Raw genomic sequence first — 19808 nt, 5'->3', positions numbered from 1 at the left:
CTTGAAGGATGCAAATATTTACTGCACCATTGTGCAAAGTCTTTTAATTAATCTAGTAGCCATTGACATGGATCTGTTGTGTTGTAGCTAGGCTTGTTAAACATGCATAAAGTTCCTATTTTTCAAATAATTTCTGCTCATGGGCTACATAGTTTTCCCAATTCATAACCCAAGCTGCTCACCGGTTGGATTTTCTTGGTCAGGTATCGATAGTCCAGAATTAGATCTTGCATCATACATTTAATTTTATATTCTCCAATGTATAGACTGCTATGTTTCATGATGATGTTTAAGTGGTTAAGTTCATAATTCAATCCTACCCCGTTGTCATCTCTTTGTTTGTCTTGAATTCGTATAGATTAAACGCTGATGTGTGTTGACGTTGACTTCCTCTAGCCATCATATAGCTTAATAAGCTTAGAGCCACACTTTAGTTTTTGTTTTCTACTTTGAGCTGGAATTTAGCTAAGAGAGGGACCTGAAGTGCTTAGTGTTGCTTGTTTTTGCTGTATTCTGTTTGTTCTGAAAAGGCCTGAGAACGTTGGTAAATGCCGCTATCTGTTTTTTTCCGTATGTTAGCGACTGTTGCTGCTATTCTATATAGTATAGTCAGTCTGAATTGAAGATTCAATTTTATGTGTTGAGCTGATTTGGTTGATGGTTTCGAACTTTCGATGCTGCCCCACGGGAAGATTGGACCGATTGGTCATGACCTGGCTTAGGTAGAAGAATTTGATCAAGTTGTCTAAAATATGTCTTCCCCCTAGCACAGCCAAATTATCTTACTCTAGCATCTAACCTAATCCATAGGACTCATTCAACACCCATGACTTCAAACTTGAAATCCACCCAAAACAGCAGACTCATTCAATACCCAATTCTAAAATGTTGCTTCCACTACTCATTCCACTATTATGGACAGATTACCTAAAACTTAGATACAACTGTGGCGGCATCTCAAAACAATCAAGGACTGTAACTATTTGATTGGCTAGGAATACAACTATAGACTACAGTGGTGTAGTATCATTACGTATCATTACGTAGAGGTGTTCCAAATAAGCTGAAAATCATGTAACATGATTTAGTGGATTAATAGAAAATAAATTATAGGTAACATGATTTAGTGAATTAGTAACATCACGTAGCCGTGTTCCAAATAAACCGAAAATCACTCGGCCTCGAGACTTTCTATGTACGTGGAATTAACTAGAAGGAACCAAGTTTAGAGCCAATAAAGATCAAATGCAACCTTAATTAACTAAAACTAAAAGCCACGGCCTTCCAGGCTTAGCTGTTGCCCAAAACACTCTTTGACAGAAATTGGATCCGTGCACTCAAACTCTGAAGGGATTGTAGGAGAGCGGAGAGCGGGGAGCGGGACCCATCTGAGCCTTCAACTTGACACAAATGAACTCATAACCCTTTTATGCAAGATTTGATCCAAAAAGAAGCGCTATACTTCTTGAATTTGTTCGATTTGATGATCGGATTTGACGGTTAAAAATTAAGAAGAATGTATCAAAAGTAAAAATGAATGTGTAGATAGAACTAATAAAAACCTTTTTCTGCAAACCATGACCAACTAATTTGCGAATCCTACACATAAGAGGAATATTCTTTTTAATAAATCCACGATCTTTTTTATAAATTGATGTTAGAGGAACAATTATGCTGGCTTATGCATGTATATGATTAGATGAAGTTTTAAATAATTATTCTTTTTTTTTTTTTATAAACGATACGATAATCTATATTAAACTATAGGAAGGGAGATTTGAACACGAAGTATCGGATGCAAGAGCAAATGCTCTGGAGTTTTAAATTAATTAATAGGACTCAAATTTTGGCTAGTTTAAAAACATTATGTTCTCATATCCTAACGATTATCAGATGCTTAGTTGGCATAATATATTAATATAGCATTTCATTGGAAAGTTTATCTAATAAGAGGAAGACTGGGAGGAAATTATTGATTAGGGGCTACTATTATATAAAAAAAGACAGATGCGGATATCTCTAAGAATCGTTAAAACAAAAGGAAAATACTTAGGTCATTCTTTTTTACAGATGTTTGACGTGCATAAAATTTCTTTTATGTTTACTAAATTGTTTTTGTACATGAATCAGACTGTGATTTACATAAATGACTTTTTGGGAACATAATGTCTTTAGAAAAAAAAAAAAAGTAGAAGTCAATGTCTCCAAGCTAAAGTGGAAAATTCAAAATTGAGAGAAAAACACCAAGCAATTTCTTTAGCAGGCACCACCCTTTCTTTCTTATTGGTTTTCTTTCAGATAAAGTGAAAAGTTATATATAAAAGGCACTTTTTGCTTATTGAAAGTAGGTAGGCTTCTGTGTTTATTAGTTGCTCTTATTAACTTTATTCTAATATCATACCAACGGTATCATCATGGTATGCTTATTCTCTAACTTAGGAGATTCAAACTTATCTCCCACTGTTCATATTTTCTTCTTCGTTTTCTCTTCAATTCTCAAATATTTCAATATAGTTAGTATGATATCAGATCCGGATTGTCATGTGTGTGAAGCACAATGATCACATGTGTTTCACGACATCTAATTTGTGTTGTCCATGTACTAGACTTGAAAATTCACAATATATTAAAAGAATTGTTAAAATGAATTCCGCATAAAAAAACAAAAAAACAAAAAAAATACTACTCTAACCAATTTGATTGCGACGCTAATCAATAAACTAATTTGTGGAAGCAAGAAAGAGACGTTGAATCTAAGGGAAGAAGAGCAAAAACTAAATCTCCAACAAAACATAACAAACTTAGGAGTTAAATAAGGAGGAAAATTACAAAAGCAAAATATGACGTTCACTCTTTCCTCTCCATTTCCACAGATTAAACGTGCTCCCCAAGCTCATTTTCCTCCCTCCTTGTTTATAAATCCATCCCCTCATCCTTTTCTACAGCTTCAATTCTACCATCTACTTCTGCAATACAATCACATTTGATCCAAAATCGAGACCGGGAGAGGAGGCGAATCGGAAGTGAGGGTCACGAGTGTTTCTACCATCCAGAGCAGCTAATCTCGCCTAATCCCCTACGTTTGAAAAACCAAAGAGAGAGAGAGAGAGAGAGAGAGAGCAACATGGTTGAGCACAATAACTCAGGAGAAGGTGAAGGAAGCATTCATTTGCAGATTGACGAGCTTCTTCATCCCCGCCTCAACGAAACAAGCAGCGCCACGATCAACACAGTGTTCGAGCCTCAGAACAGCATTGGGAAGACAGACAGCAGCGCTACAGCTTCCGTTGGTCCTCCAACTGCACAGCCAGTCCCAGCACCAGAGAAAAAGCTGACCCTTTTCGCGCTCCGTCTAGCAGTGCTCGAAAAGACAGCAACCGGCCTAGGAACCCTCGGTTTCATCTGGGCAACTGTGGTTCTGCTAGGCGGTTTCGCCATTGTATTAGACCAGACTGACTTCTGGTTCATCACGATCATTTTGCTGATAGAAGGGACAAGAATTTTCAGCAGGAGCCATGAGCTGGAGTGGCAGCACCAGGCCACATGGTCCATAACCGATGCTGGTATCAACAGCTTTCGTGAGCTGCGAATCAGCTCAAGTGCCGTGATCCGCAGCATCAGAGCATTTTTCAGGCCTGTGCAGAAACTTGCGGTCAGGAAACAAAGTCAACGCAGCAGAGACATTACGAGGACTAGTGGAAATTCAGAGTCGTCGCGAAACTCTGATCTTCAGAGGAAGATAGTCCGGACTTGGACAAGCTCGGAAGTCCCTCTCCTGCCTTACGCGAAATGGATTTTTCGGGCGAAGCATGTAAGTAAGCTGCTCTACTGGCTCCAGCTCCTGTCCGCCTCATCATGCGTGGCTCTTTCGCTCGTGAAGCTCGTGAAGCACAACTATGGAGAGGTCGCAAAGGGGGACACTGACAAGAGGAACAGGCAGTCTGCTCTTATTATTTTTTATTCGTTAGCATTGGCAGAAGCTCTGTTGTTTCTTATGGAGAAAGCTTACGGTGAGATTATGATAAGCTATTGTAAATTGTTGGAGGAGGTGAACAAGGAGTGTGATTTGGGGCCTTCGGGGTTGGTTTCGGTTAGGAGGTTTTTTTATGATGCGTATTCGAGGTGTATTGATGGAAGCATTTTTGATGGCTTGAAGATGGATATGGTCACTTTTGGAATAGACTTGTTGGGTTCGAATTCCCCCGATGAGAAGCTCATTGGAGCGAGAATTCTTCGACAGTTTTCAATGAACCAGCGGTATTCACATGATACATTGCAGAAGATTGGTCTAAATATTGCAGTGATTGAAAGATTGGTTGAGATTTTGAATTGGACAGATCAAGAGGAGGAGGAGATCAGAAGGTCAGCAGCACAGATTTTGTCAAAACTCGCTGGCAAAAATCAGAACTCCATTCGGGTAGCTGGAGTTCCCGGCGCAATGGAATCAATCTCATCTCTGCTCCAAACCTGCAGGAGCTCAAGTGGTGCAGCTGACGAGATCAGTGAAAAAAGGATCATTTCTGACCACCCAAACTACGGATTCTTGACATTCAATCATTTGGGATTACTTATTTTGAAGAAACTTGCGCGTGTTCACGACAACTGTGGGAAGATTGGAAACACAAGAGGCCTCCTGCCCAAGATCATAGACTTTACACATGCTGATGAGAGGCTTCTAAATGAAGTGACTGATATGCCAAACGATCAGATACTGACGCTGAAACGATCACTCCAGTTGGTGAAGAGGCTTGCAAGCACAACCGGAAACACAGGAAAGAACCTAAGGAGAAATCTTTCGGAGATAGTTTTCACAATCAGCAATATCAGAGATATTTTGAGATGTGGAGAGAAACATCCAATGCTGCAAGAATTGGGAATTGAAATCTTAACGAGTCTGGCACTGGAAGCAGATGCAACTGAGAGAGTAGGTGGAACAGGTGGAGTTCTTAAGGAGTTGTTCAACATTTTCTTCAACAAGGGAATGCTGGAGAATAATAAACAGGTGAGGACCAAAGCTGGAGAAGCGCTGGCTATGCTGGTGTTAGAGAGCAAGAATAATTGTCTGCGGATATTAAAACTGGGAGTACTTGAGAACCTCGTTGAAGCTCTTGAGGATCAATTGCTTCGCATGAACGCTGCTAGGATTCTTAGGAATCTGTGCACCTACAACGGCTCAAACTGTTTCCACCAGCTGAAGGGAGTTACAAATGCAGCACCTACAGTAAGTTCTTCCTTGCTGCATTGCCTACCTCTACTTTTATTCGGCACTAACATATGTTAAGTACGAGTAATGTTTTCTTGCCGAAGAATCTGATACATTTAAGTTCGACAAATCGACTATAACATGTGACTAGAGTCGCTGTAGGTTTTTTTTTTCTGCTCTGGAGACTCATTTCTTACTCATTTGTCTTCGATTGCAGGTGATTCGAGCAATCACTTCAGAAGAACACAAACTGCAGGAAGCAATGGTAGGACTAGCAGCACCGGTTCTTACATTCTTGTCTCCCGAAGAATCAAACCTCATGTTTAAGAAAGCCGGAATCACTGAGGGAGAAGTGGCAAATGAACTAGTCCAAATTCTGAAGAAGTACAGGCATCCACCGATCAAAGTTCCAAGAATAAGGAGGTTTTCCATAGAGCTGGCAATCTGTATGATGAGAGACAAACCGGAAAATGTCCGAGTTTTCAGGGATTTGGGGATGGAAAAGGAGCTGGATTTTGTGCTAGAGACAACCGCAGAACTCGAAAGCTTCAACATTTTCTCTGGTACCGTAGGAATGAGCCGGCACAGCACCATGATCCATTCACTGGTAGAGACTGCTTTGGGGTTGCTAGCTGAAGGGTCAAATGATGCAGCATAATGCAGTACACTTAAAACACATATTTAAACTCCGTTAATATTTTGGAGAAAGTTCTTGTACTGTAAATGCAATACACGAATTATCAACATTCAAATTTCTACTTAACCCGAGGAAGTTGTTGCCTTCTGTCACGACATTATCAAGAGCATTTACCCTTACACCTGAAGTCCCGATTCTGCTCACCAGCCATAACTTGTTAAAAATTATACGTGGCACATGTGAAAGGAAGATATTGACAGATAATTTGCACATCAGAACTCCGAGAAAAACAAAATAATATATTCATTTGTGTTGCGGACACAATATAAGGATCTGGAACCAGAAGAAACCACCTTTTTTTTTTATGTTACAACTAAAATCAATACAACTTTTCACAGCAATCTTTCTATTCTTTTCCGTTTTCCGGTTCGGGTTTTCCTTTTCCAGACGAGCATTTTACAAATCATGAACCCTGACACTTTAGTTACAAACAAATACAATCATATTGTCCACGGAGAAAACGAAAAAAATAAGGAAAAGAGTCATCTATCGACTGTGGTTGTTTCTAAAGAAGTTAAAATCCCAACGCCGTATCAAACCATCCATGACATTGCTTGCAGGATTTTTTACCACCGTTACTGTGGCTGTCGTCTTGGCTGACAAGTCACTATCTGATGTTCTTTGGATGCTTTCTGATGTATCGCTTTGGCTAGATGGCCCCGCGCTCCCATCCATTATGGATAGAGGCGTTTGCGATGCAGGTTCTGCTGTTGGAACCCTTGTTGGAGTTTGATCTTCAGGTCTCGAATCGTGGGATTTACTTACTGAAGTAGAAATAGATTCTGTTTTCGAGGATCCTAAGTGCCTAACTGAAGTGGAAGTAGATTCTGTCTCCAACAGCTCTTGCTTCTCTGCAGTAGATGCATCATCCGGCTGGTCATCTTTTTGCAACAAATTTAGAGAATCAGGTGTATCCAAGGGCGGTTGTTCCTCTGCCTGAGAGCCTCTCATTTCTAAGTCTTTTAGTGATAACATCACTGCTTCCATGAACATCTGGTAATTTATGAGTTAAAACGTTAATTCAAATTCAGCAGTCATTCAAAAAGGTCCTGAATCCAGAACTCATCTAGGTCAACTATTTAACTCACCCTTTCTTCCTCATCAACATCACTTGGAAAACCTTCCAGGTCATCAAGCTGGTATTCTACATACTGATCATCGTCCATCGTGGTTCGAACATGGGGCCCACAAGGACTGCCATTTGTGAATTCAAAGCTAATCATATCAGAAGATGATGGGCCATTATCAGTTTGTCCATTCTGCACCTATATAATCAAGACATTTAACTTAGTTATGAGTTAACAGATAGAACCAGACATGATGACTTCGAACTACTCTTGCACCAATGTACCATAAAATTTGTGAGCCACATCATGTACCAATCTGTCACAAGTATCAGCTACATTGGCACAAAGGTTTCTTTTTTTATTAATTTGAGCAATTATTTCAGAATACTGATCAAGTGATCAGGCATATGTCACGCTACTGCATCATGTTAATTACAAGGAAGGAAATTTGGGACTTGGAAGCAGTTTCATCATAAGAGAAAATGCAAAATACCTTGGATTCAGATTGCCCATCGGTAGATGAAATACCAGAAGGAACCTGAGGAAAAATCATAGAAGATAAAAAGAAAAAAAAATATAGTTAATCCACCTGCAGAACAGTAAACATCATTCAAAATGCTTTATTCTGTATTTCCCCACTCTAACAGTTGTAAATATCTACGTACTCCCTTTTTAAAATATTCTTTTAATGCAGCGTTTTTCATTTGTGCAAACAAAATAAGAATGAACACTAACCTCCATCCGACTCATGGGTCTTCTTGAACGGAGTTGTCTAATGGCATCCTGTTGGCCGCTGCCAGGTGGTGCTTCTGCAGGTAAAAGTAATCGATAGGAGATTAGCCAAATAAAGAGCCGGTGCACTTGAGAAGTTAAAGAGAAAATAAGGCACTTTAATCACCTGCAGCAGCAGTTGAACATCCGTGATCATAATCAGCTGTGAGCACACTTCTCCAACTACCCTGCAGGTACAGCAGTCAACATTTGAGAAGGGCTGTGAACGCTAAATCTAGCAATTCTTATACAATAGAAACTTACAGCCAAATGAATTGCAGCTTTTTTTACCTTACCAAAGGTCTCGTGTAAAGTGTCAAAAAATGTTTCCACAACCTCATCCTCCGGGGGTTGCAAAACATTGTGGAAAAAGATGTTTATAGAATCAAAGTAGAATTGAGGTCGTGGAGAATTGTGATCTCCCTCAAATTTGATGATGTTTTTGTCTCCCTGCAAAGTTCTCATTTACATAAGGATATTTGGAAGACAGAATGATGAAAACCAAGGGAGAGTAGAAGCAGGAGGCATCTCCTTTTATAATTGGGAAGGAGAATCTAACTTGGGAGCTCTTCTACAATTGGACAAGAAATACCACTAGACTAATTGCTAGCTGATTTGTGTAATGATACCAAACTCATTAGACGTCACAGAAAATTGAGAGTTCTAATTTGTTTCAACTCCATGTAAACACCGTACGAGACACTACACGCACCCAACATTGTATAAGACACAGATTCACCCATAAGATGCAAGCCAGAATTTATGTCATGCCAAAATTATAGTAATCACATTATGGATATTTACCATATAAGCCTCAAATATACGATCTGAATGATGGGGTTGTATGAAATCATCATCAATGGCATGCCCAAACAAAGCTGGAACAAAGCAAGAGCTTGCCACCTAATAAAAAAAAAAATAGTCAACCAGAAATTAAGAGAACTTTAAGTGTATGAAATATCGTGACAAAGAACATAAATTTGGGTTTTCTATTCCAATGTGTTTTGTCTTATATTCAGAAACATTCATAGATAAGGTACCTTAATGGTGTTCAAGTTCATTATGTCAAATTTTGCCTTTTTCTGGATAGCTCTCCGCATGTATTGGATTGCAAACTTCACCTAAGTAAGCGAAAAAAAAGGTCAAGGTCAGAGGTTATAACAGTCATGACTCAGTATGCAGCTACAACTGATAAACAACAAAACTTCATTGCCCAATATAGGCAAGAACTGATAGCAACCATCAGAAGGGCTTTAATTAAGAGCAATCGATTCCCACAATATGCACCAAAATTCAGTTGCAACACCCAGACAATCAGACATAGGATCTACTTACAGTGAACTTAGGCAAACGAATTTTGTAAGTGTCCACCAATTCCATCATCAAATCAACCAAATCAGAGAACGGACTGTCAAGAACCATTCCTGCTATTGAAGGATCCTCAGCTCCATACAAAAGACTGCCAAATATGTATATGGTTAATAGCAGATACGCTAACCCTCAAGTAATAACAAAGATCCAAGTATTGATGCAGAGCGTACATCTGGTTTCATATACTAATATATCTTATCACCACCTTGCACACCATAATCTCTTCACTTGTTGTTCAACCTAATGGACTCTTCAATTGTTGTTATTATGGTTGTCATAGCCTTTAAATGTTATCCGTATTTTATTATACAATCAGTTAAGGAGGACAATGGCCACATGCAAACACTTAGGGGAATATTACACATAATACAAGCAAAAGTACAGATTGATTAGATAGTTTCAAAACCACGGGTGCCATGTGAGGCTTTGCAGCCATCAAGGTACGAGCTCATGAAATGGTCATAACTCTAGCCACCATACCAAGAACCAGAAGAAATGATGAACTAATTACTGGCCATAAAAATCTTGCAGAAACATTGATACGCCTTTTTTGTGTTTCAAAATTTATCCAACCTTTAATACAATTAACTGAAAGATCTCCTAAATCTACATTCATATATGCACGTTTACAATTAAGCAATAAGTGAATGAGCAAAACCTAGTAACAGCACCCATTGAACGGCCCCACAAACCAATCAAAGATACATTTCCATCTGCTCGCAAATAATCAACCACAGTCTTCAGGTCGTCCTTCTGAAAAATAGTTAGAAAGTCAGGTGCCAATTCCCATGATTCAGAATGGTAACTATATGCATAAATAAGGAGAAACAAAGAAAATTTCATAAAGAAGTTAGCATTCATCTTCACAAAGATGGTTTTGACAAACCAAGAAAACTTATGGAGCACCCTCAAAGATATATTAACTACAATTTTGGATACTCAATGGACCAATTCTTAAATTAATCTCTCTTCTATGTGGGCCCATTATTACACCTTCAATTTCAACTTACAAATTCTTTAAGTCAACAGTAGTCGTCATACAATATAGAAATAACGTGGAACAAACCCATTCCACGTTGTTGTGATCCAGTCGTTATGATGAATCTGTTATAAATAGTTATTGAGTACTTACTTCATTCCACCCTAAAGTCACGTGATCTCCTCCGGAGATTCCGGATCCTGAGAAATCAAGAGTGAAAACTGTAATATTTGATGGAAGCAAAATAATGGCTGCTTCACTGGCATCAGCCCTGCACCCACTGTCAACAAAATATGCTGCCGTCAGTCACATTATATTCTATGGAGGAAAAATAAAAAGGCATAAAACATCATTTAGATCAGAGGGACACAACAAGCATATACATGAGTGATGACATAGCTATGAAGTATGAAATATGCTTCACACGTGTGATATGTGCAAATAATATCAGTAGGGTTGTTGAGGACCTTTGAATCCCAGAGCCCATGTAAAGACAACTAGGTTTTCTCATTTGTAAGTAAACCTCAAGAGAATAACATAATTTTGTATTATATTCTTCTATAGTAAATCATTACTGATATAAGACTCTGACCGGATGTACTCTTCCAGGCTATATTAATATGACTGAATCAAAGTGACCATTAAGGATAAACATCACCTGTATATCCTAGGGTTAAAAAGAATGTGAAACCAGAGGTAACTATGACCTTCAGTATTTGTCGAGCAACCTCATTTTCTTGGTGAAGATCAAGGGCATTTAGAATTGTTTCATTACTAGTTACTACATGAAATCCATATTTTAACAGTAAAATTGCATTCTTCCAAGTTCTGAAATGTCAGAAAGGCTGTAAACACTGGATGAAACGCCCATGAAATAAACATGGAAACTCAAACTAAGCATAAATTTTCAGACCTGTTTCCATGACAGTATATTACACAAGGCAAAGGCTTTTCTTCTGGACTAACAATGGGCGTGTAATGGCTACACTTCAGGACATCTCCCCGACTATTTTTCACCTGCAGGATTTTCAAACACCGTTATATTGAAAGGTGACAAGTGACAACCACAGGAATTCTCAAGTCATAAGCAGGCAGAAAGTGAACATCATTCAGAAAATAATGATCAAGATAAAAAAACTTCTGAGACAAACAATCACAAGGGTTGCATATCCAAAAGGTTTTTACGCCCTCCAACAGGACGAACACTTGTAAGTTCAGAAACTGAAATAAAATACTTAATCTACCTTCCGCAGACATACAGAATATGGAAAGCTTACCTCCACATCTTTTCTTTGGTACCATTTCCCTTTCAGTATGAACTCTTGATCCAACAAATCATTTTTTGGGTCGTACTCAGCCCTGAAACCAAACACCCGTAAACTCATATACTCTTCAAACAGTTACAAATCATTCCGGTTTCTAATTCTGAAAGGCAAAGAAATCGCTCAAAGTATCATGTTCAACAAATAAACTTCACAAAATCTTAAATTAACACCAGAACAAATATGGGACAGAGAAATACCGAAATTACACAAAATGATCTTACTTCCCAACATACGAGGAAGGAGAAGAAAAACAGAAACAAGGTTCAACTCCACCTCTACCATAAAAAAATACGCTAATCAAATTAAATTTCAAATCATATGCTTTCATACTCTATTTCTTTCTACTAAACAAGAGGAAATAGTAGAAAATTATGAATTCTAAATAAACAAATAGTTGAATTGGGCTAATTCAGCAAAAGGGTTTCTTTTTCCTTGAGAACCCAAACAGGAAAGCAACTAAAGATTCGAACTTTCAGCTCCAAATCCATTTTCTCAGCAACCAAACACAGCAAAAACAAAAACCCACCATCACAAAATCTAATCCCAAAATCCAAAAAATACGAAATCTAAGAGCTACAGAGTAAACTGAGGGCTAAAGGGTGATTGTTCACCTGGGAGGCCGAATAATAAAGTTTACAAGCTGTTCCATAGATTCAAAAAAACGATCTCCCTCTCCGAGCTGTTAGCTGTTCTTCCAAAAATTTAACTTCTTTCAGCAAAAAATACAATAAATATTACAAAAAACCAATCAAATTACAAAAAATAATTCCTGAAGAAACAAAAATTGAACTTGATGGGTGATCAGGAGTTGCAGAGACCAATAAGAAAACAAGAAGAAGAAAGGACCTGCCCGGTGCTGTTGGGGTGGAAATATGAGAAGAATTTTTGTGTTTGCTTCCTTGCAAACAAGAAGAACAAAAAATATGTATTTATTTAAGTATTAATTATTATTATTTAATTAATTTGATTGCTGTTGCTCTTTCCTTCCGAGTCCCGACGCATGTCTCTCTCTTTGCCTCTCTGGCCCTTCTTTTCTTTTTCTTTCTCCCAACCTCCCTCTCTCCTCGCACGTACGCATACGTCTCCATTTCAGAGCTGGAACCGGGTAAAAGGGTCGGGTTTTCGGTGCAGAATGTATTTTATATTCATAAAAATGTATTAAAATATATGCGATTAATTATTAATAGAAACTAATTAACTGTATTTATTTTAATACAAATGAGAGATAGTGGTTTCCTACTTATAATTTTATTTTGGGTTTTTTGTTTAACATCCCACTTATTGTTGAATACACTCCACATAAAATTTTATTGCTTAGTGGCTTATCTATCTAATATAAAATGACTATTTAGGCCTTAAAAATTATAAATAAATAAACAATTTTCTAAATACACCCCAAGTTAATTTAGACTTGTATTCTAAGATTGCTTTTCTTCAAGCTCTCAAAGTCACTCACGTCCTTCATTGTAGAACAAGATCCTAACTACTAAAAGCACAATACGTAAGGTGTGAATAAAACAATCCTTTATTTTTATTTTTAATCTGATTTTGTTGATATAAATTCCAATACTATTTCCCTTTTGAAAATAAATTTTTAGAGGATAGTTAATTGTTCAGTTGTTTGTGCGGAACACTCTTTTTTTCCTTCGACCATACTAAAATTCCCGGTAAATTTTTTATTAAAAACAATTATGCACCATTTCCTCATCATTTACACGGTATCTCTCTATTCAAAGAAAAGTAAACTAATGCAAATGGATTATAGATCATGTAGGGTATTAAATTAGGACAGCTTCTGACTTCTGCAATCAAAAATTGCGTAGATAAAGTAAAATAGGTAATGATAATGACCAATTACCAATGTTGGTAATTCATGATGTGAAGTAGCACTCAGCTTACCAAATGGTCTCCCACTTTGTGTCACGGGATCATCCATTTGCCTTCAAGCAATAAGCAAATCAATCATTCTGGTCCCAATTCCTTGCTAACCACCTTGATCACATCGAGAAATGATAAGACTAGTCATCCAAAAACTATATAAAAAAAATGTTAAGAGTAGCTAGCCATTTAAAGGGCCGAATAAAAAATGTTAAGAATAGTCGTTTCCTCGTACATAAAAGATTAACTAGAGCATAACGATTATTCTCATGTCCAACTCCGACAACAAGAAAAATTTGTCACACAAATAATTAGGACTCGTTTAGAATTACTTCTAGAATGACTGGAACCGTTTTTTGTGAAAATATTTTTTAAACCAATCCTTAGTAAAATTCAATTGTATCACAAAAAATTACTTTAAATATCTGATACTTCTTCCAAAAAGCACTTAAGGTGTTTTTGGAACCCAAAATCAATTTCACTAAAAATGCTTTTAGCTATTTAAAAAACACATTCAAACGAGTCCTGAGTATGTAGAAGACAAAAATAGAAAGAAAAAATTAATTGTTATAAAGGAATAATTAACATTTGGATATTTTGCTTAATCATGTTTAAGGGAAGTGATGTCATGCACATAAACACAAGTATTGTTATTTTCTAGCCCATCATCTGACCAAGTTTGTTGGATTCATAACCGGATTCCTCGCCGGGTCCTCTTTGTGAGGATCTCAGAGATCCGTGAATTATATCTGTTTATCGTACATCGTGTAGTTAGAAATTATTTTACATATTTTTATTTAAAATTAAATACAAATAATACCTAATAAAAATACGATGTACAATGAACAGATACAATTTACAGATTCTTATAATCCTCATCAAAAAAATCCGGAAAGAATAATGTTGGGTTGGACTCTACAACTTTAGTTTAGATTTTGCAGATGAATTATTTGGATACAAAATATATATTCTAGAGGTAAAGTCACTTGCCAAATAATGCATTGGCCACCAAAAATAGGATACAATTTAAGGCCAAAACCAACAAAGGTAACGGTCCAATTTGCATCCTTTAATTTTAGCTTTAACAAATTATACATGGGCGGAGTACTTTACTCCATATTGTTTTGTTTCTTCTTCTTAAATAATAGTAATGATGATGTCATCCCACTTCATTGTGGCCCATTGGAAACTAGACCCTACAAGAAAAAAAGAAGAAAGTCCAATTTCAAAATATGCACTAGGTTTTCTTCGTTGCAACTTGCAAGACATGACAGTCGCGGAATATGAGTAACAGTCAACTAATCATTCACATCGTGCAACCATCCTGTGTTGAAAAATTACTTCTCATCGCCAAAAAGATATTGCATGAACACATTTAATGAGTTATGTAGAACATAGAAGAATGAAGTACATAGAAAAAAAATTGAAGTTAAGATAGGTGAAAAATGAGAGAGAAGTTCATTTAATTAGAAGTAAAGGTTACATTGACCTCACATTGGATCCGACTAGTAAGTCATTTTGGACTTGTTTTGAGAATAATTTATCTGTGCTCAGAATGTCACTGTGACAATATCTCAAATCAGTAACAAACTATCAAGTGATAGAATTAAACACATTAAAACACCATCACAATAACGTCTCAGATGTAAGTCTCTTTCTATTCAACCAAGAGAGTAAAGTAACCTATTTCCTAAACCAAAATCGGCGCGCGCGCACATGTACTACATTATTATCACATTGGCGTCCAAATTTTATAAACTGTTTTGTACCTTAAAAAGCTGAGTGCTTTGTTGGAGATTCAGAATTGCAGATGCTAGCAAGACTAGTTATAGACTCTCCCACACAACAACACAAAGCTTTAGCTGGAAAGCAGGTGAAAAACTCAGCCACAGATAGCAGCAGATATGATCTCATTGCTGGAGCAATATTAGAAAATATGAAATTAACAATATAATTCCAATGATAATAATTATAAAGAAATTCACAACATCAATTATATATGAGATTAATATAAACAACTAGAGAAAAAGTTAGAAAAACTGACAAATTTGGAGATTGAGACTTGCATAAATGTGATGTCTTAAAGACAGAATTTCGCCCCTACTCTGAAAAAGTTAGAAAAACTGACAAATTTGGAGATTGAGACTTGCATAAATGTGATGTCTTAAAGACAGAATTTCGCCCCTACTCTTGTACTTATAGTTCGGTAGCGTCCATCTCCCAGGATTCAACAATCTATAATCCGAAGTCAAAGCACTTCAATCTTCAGATTCTGACGAACTTCATATATTCCGTACTCTCAAGACACGACTCAGATTTTTACTCAGACATTGGCGAAAACTCTTCTCTTAAAAAATTTCTTAAAAGACAATTGTTTTTGAGTTTTTATAGAACTCAAATATACTGTTTGCCGAAGAGATGTATCATTTAGGGTTTTGGTAGTTAAGTAATACCCTTTAACAAACATATCACTAAAGGGGATGGCACCCCTTGCGGCACCCTTTGATACAAAACCTTTAACACTTGACTGACTCTTATTTTTTCATTCATATTTTATAATTAAATATTATAATATAATAATTATAATATTTAATTTCCAACAATCCCCCACACGAATGAAAACCTAGAAGAATTTGAGAGTACAGGGGGACAAGAGATGCATCGGGAAATGTGTCTTTTTGGACTTGAACCTACCCTAGTGAATGCTTATTGGATTTACTTGGTGACGCTGGATATGAAATCTTAAACTGTTCACCGCAGCAGTAAACCGAAACAATAAGCAACACATATCACTAATCCTAATATATTCTGGTTCATACGATTGTGTTCATTTTGGTTCTGAACAAATCCCGAAATCATGAAAGCTTTAAAGAATTTAGCCATCTCAGACTTATAGAAGCAACCCATTTCTACTCTTACATAGGTGATCACTGTTAAAGAATACTCTGCAATATTCCTCTTATTTATAAGATATCATTGTCATTAAGTATAAATATACATCCTAAACTTCTGCAGACAACACACTTATTCCATCATAGGAATGAGATATATAGTGTGTTAATTTCTTTGAATCGTACCGAACTAATTTGCCTATTGAACTTAGACCATGAAATCTCCAGTCAATTAAGTTAGGTTTCCGCTCGGCTAATTCATTAGTTATGTTGGCTTTAGCCTCATTCCCCTCGATGATCAACTTACTCTCTAGTTAAACCTTTAATAATTGGTACCACTAAGGTTGACTATCTTTAATGGTGTGCACAATCCATCTTATAAAATTATATTTAATGAGAGTAGTTGTTTCTCAATTTTAAGTCCTCAAAAGTATATATATGTGTTGGGACTTTTGTAAGTAATTTGCTAACACTAGGAAGTAGACTTCCCCCACATTTAAGGTATTTGAAAGTTGTCTCTAACCTTACCATACCTTAAACAATCACTCGTTGGAAAATATGGTATCTGGATTGTCTTGTTCAATTAGCAAATTACTTTTAACCTACCTCCACAATTGTTTCAAAATTATTGTTGCTTTTAATGCTATTGCTCAATCAATCATTTTTTTGTACTCTAAGTAGGAAACAATAAAGATAGACTTTATCTATCTTCTTAGGCCTTCATGCCTAATTAGAAATTATAAGAAAATCACTTCTTGACTTTTATTCTTTCCTTACTATGACAAACATGCATGACCCAATGGCCATGTCCATTTATATACTTACTTAATAAGCATCATTATGTCGAATTCAAATATGCGAAATGTTTTTCACATTTTCAATATGGTCTTGTCCTTTTTGAATGACCCCCTCACTTTCAGCATTTTAAATGACACTCAATACCACTCTGAGCCTCTTGAAATTTATAAATATATCACTTCGAAGAAAGCATATAAATGATTTTGCAACATTATTATCACTATATGATAATACATCCAGTCGGTGATAGAGGAAATACTTTAAATACCTCTTCGCCCTCATGCCCATTCGTTATACTACCTTTGTCATGATCATCGACCTTGACAAATGCAAGCACTATGTGCTTCTCAAATACTCTTGCACAAACTCAATTATTTATGCGAATGCAATGCTCATGCTTATCGGAAACATGTTGCATATGAAGATCAATCATCAATCCATTTGATTGATACAAAAATTTGTGTTCTAATTTTGTCAGTGAAAGCAGAATACTGCTTCGCAACAAATACATCCATTCAAATGGAAAGCCACGTATGTTTTTTGGTTCACTACAAAACCTCACCAATCATAACTGATTGTGTTGGTTAAAAGCACCGAATGTCTTTTCATGAAATTGTTCGATAAAAATTAAACACCAAACTTGCATCTGTTGGCAAATCCTATCAAACTAGCGCCTTTAAGGCAAACCCAGAAAAGGAACATGTATACTTATATATGCAGTGCCCACAAGCATACTTATCCTTTCCTTTTTGTAATTTCTTCGCATATCGAAGACCAAAAACTTGCCTTATCCTTTTTGTATATTTATAATTCAAGTAAACATGAAGATGGAAACAACCATGTATTTCAAAGAAATACATATATCTCTCAAAATCACACTTCAATAGTCTAGATTCATGCAAGATATAATCCAAGTGCATAATCAGATCAGTAAAAAAAGATTTGGATTTGCCACCACAAATGGAGAAATCCATTTAGTGATACTCACGCACTACTAGAATTATGCTTATAGGACACCATTTTTTGCACACCATTTGTAATTGGTGGCCATAGATATAAAGAACTCACTCTTACTATTTTTTGGTGTCTTTACAGTGGGATGTCGTTGATATCGGTGGCCTTCAACATTGAGACACCAATGATTGGTGTCTGTTAAATAGCTTTATTTCTTAAAATAACTTTTCTTCTACTTTTTTATTTTATTATTTATTTTGTAGGCATCGAAGTGGTGCTGGTTAATTTTTTTGTTTTGAAAGCTGGGATATATATTGCAATTTTTTTGTTTTGAACGGTGCGATATATATTGCAACGGGAGAAGACTAGTCTCGAGAAGAGAATCTACGGATGCAAGTGAAATACAAAGGAAAACAGAAGTCAAAACCCATAGAAGGACAGAGCCTTGGACCATAATCGCATTTCTTGGTCATTATTGCATCAATGATGAAGTTGGGCAGTTTCGTGAACCAGTCGCACTCGCAGGATGCGGACAGGGAGTAGCGGCCGAGACGGTGAGCGACCTCATTTAGTTGGCGACGAGCATGGGCAGTGGAAGCTCCACTCCCAGGATGCTAGTTATCTGCTTCTCAAACCTTGCCCTTTCAATTTCTCAATGGATTAAGCTCCTCAGTTCATTATTTATTTTCAGTTGGGTTTCGTACAATCAATTTAGGGTTGCAAGACATTGAATTGATTTTGGGGAGTAAAAATAGGTAATTTTGTGTTTCTTATATTTAATATTCAACATTTTTTAGATCAAACTTTTCAATTTGTTTATCATGCTTATTAATCGTTCACTTCTCCAATTACTCACATTTTAGGGTTCAACTAAAGAATTTCTTTATCGGCCTCCTAGTTTCTTGCCCCTTCTATTTCCCCAGTTTTTAAGCTTCGTTATATTAATGACTACCCGACCGAGAGTATTGAGTATATGAACTTTTTTTCTTCCTTGTTCTGGTGAATTATATGAACTTGTTACTATCCCCTACACCATGTGTTCTATGTACAAGTCCTCATACATACAATGTCACTCATAAAATCGATTGAATTTTTGTTTTCCTATTACAAATGATTCGTTCGTACAATATATACTCTTCCTTGCAGTTGCGTTTGTAAAAATTTTCCTCTTTATTTGCATACTATATTTACTTAATTTGTTTCAGTTACATATTTTACTTGACTTCTTAATCATTAGGCACCTTATTGTTCCAATTCAGGAAACTATTGATTATATTAAATCACAATGGACAAAAGTTAGGCCACTTTGAATCTGTTTACAGAGGATTACAGAATAGGGCTAGCAAAATTTATCTCAAACTCATTGCAAGTTTCTTCTCATGATGGCAACATCAAATGTCCATGTGCTAAATGCTTGAATAGGTTCTGGTTGAGCAACAATGAAGTCGAAGCGTATTTAATTGTCGAAGGTATGGGCCATTCATACTTGGAAGGCTCATGGCTATGGCATAGAGAAACATTAGGTGACCCTTTTCCAAGTAGCCAAGTTGCACAACAAATTGTTGTTGTTAATACTCCTCATTGTCAACTAGGCCCCTTGCTTGAAGGTATTTTCTTAGGTCCCAGTGTAATGGGTGGCATGCCTATTAATAATCACAATGGTCAGGAAGCTCCAATACCTGCATATGCATGTAAGTTTGAAGCCATGGTGCAAGACGCCAACATGGAATTATATCTGGGTTGTGGTATGAAGAAAATGGATTTCCTAATACGAGCATTTCAAAACAAGTGCTTATATGGGTGCAGTGCAAGCTAATCTTCATCTTTTCAAACATATACTCCCAAATGGTCATTCTTTATCGAAGAAGGTGATG

General features: G+C 36.6%; 2 protein-coding genes across 5 annotated transcripts; one reads left to right on the top strand and one right to left on the bottom strand.

Annotated features, from left to right (window-relative positions):
* The first annotated feature begins 2698 nt into the window (after nt 1–2698).
* Nucleotides 2699–6327, top strand: LOC103955606. Its single transcript, XM_048571757.1, has 2 exons — nt 2699–5221; nt 5421–6327. Exons 1-2 carry the CDS (start codon nt 3125–3127, stop codon nt 5859–5861), a joined length of 2538 nt encoding a protein of 845 aa, XP_048427714.1. The 5' UTR covers nt 2699–3124; the 3' UTR covers nt 5862–6327.
* LOC103955607 lies at nt 6120–12462 on the bottom strand. Of its 4 annotated transcripts, none has more exons than XM_048571758.1 (15): nt 12183–12461; nt 12025–12099; nt 11366–11447; nt 11002–11105; nt 10242–10368; nt 9768–9862; nt 9074–9197; nt 8779–8859; nt 8543–8641; nt 8030–8188; nt 7866–7926; nt 7703–7776; nt 7461–7505; nt 6989–7165; nt 6120–6893 (listed from the first exon to the last, which is right to left on the bottom strand). In XM_048571758.1, exons 2-15 carry the CDS (start codon nt 12060–12062, stop codon nt 6387–6389), a joined length of 1773 nt encoding a protein of 590 aa, XP_048427715.1. In that variant the 5' UTR covers nt 12063–12099; nt 12183–12461; the 3' UTR covers nt 6120–6386. The 4 variants fall into 4 exon arrangements, with proteins under 4 accessions (XP_048427715.1, XP_048427716.1, XP_048427717.1 ...); XM_048571759.1 differs by having other exon boundaries at nt 12260–12461; XM_048571760.1 differs by having other exon boundaries at nt 6989–7159; nt 12183–12459.
* Between the last annotated feature and the right edge of the window lie 7346 nt (nt 12463–19808).

The sequence above is a fragment of a genome, unplaced genomic scaffold, assembly GCF_019419815.1.
Source record: "Pyrus x bretschneideri cultivar Hongxiangsu unplaced genomic scaffold, Pyrus_bretschneideri_v1 Contig6, whole genome shotgun sequence".
Taxonomy (NCBI): Eukaryota; Viridiplantae; Streptophyta; class Magnoliopsida; order Rosales; family Rosaceae; genus Pyrus; species Pyrus x bretschneideri.
The sequence above is the reverse complement of the archived record's forward strand: the minus strand, read 5'-3'. Positions and strand labels throughout refer to the sequence as shown.

Coding starts and splice junctions, on each gene's coding strand:
- LOC103955606 (XM_048571757.1), top strand. CDS start 3,125: ATGGTTGAGCACAATAACTCAGGAGAAGGTGAAGGAAGCATTCATTTG. Junction 5,222..5,420: donor TTACAAATGCAGCACCTACA/GTAAGTTCTTCC, acceptor CTTCGATTGCAG/GTGATTCGAGCAATCACTTC.
- LOC103955607 (XM_048571758.1), bottom strand. CDS start 12,062: ATGGAACAGCTTGTAAACTTTATTATTCGGCCTCCCAG. Junction 7,777..7,865: donor ATGTTCAACTGCTGCTGCAG/GTGATTAAAGTG, acceptor TTTTACCTGCAG/AAGCACCACCTGGCAGCGGC. Junction 6,894..6,988: donor ATGTTGATGAGGAAGAAAGG/GTGAGTTAAATA, acceptor ATAAATTACCAG/ATGTTCATGGAAGCAGTGAT.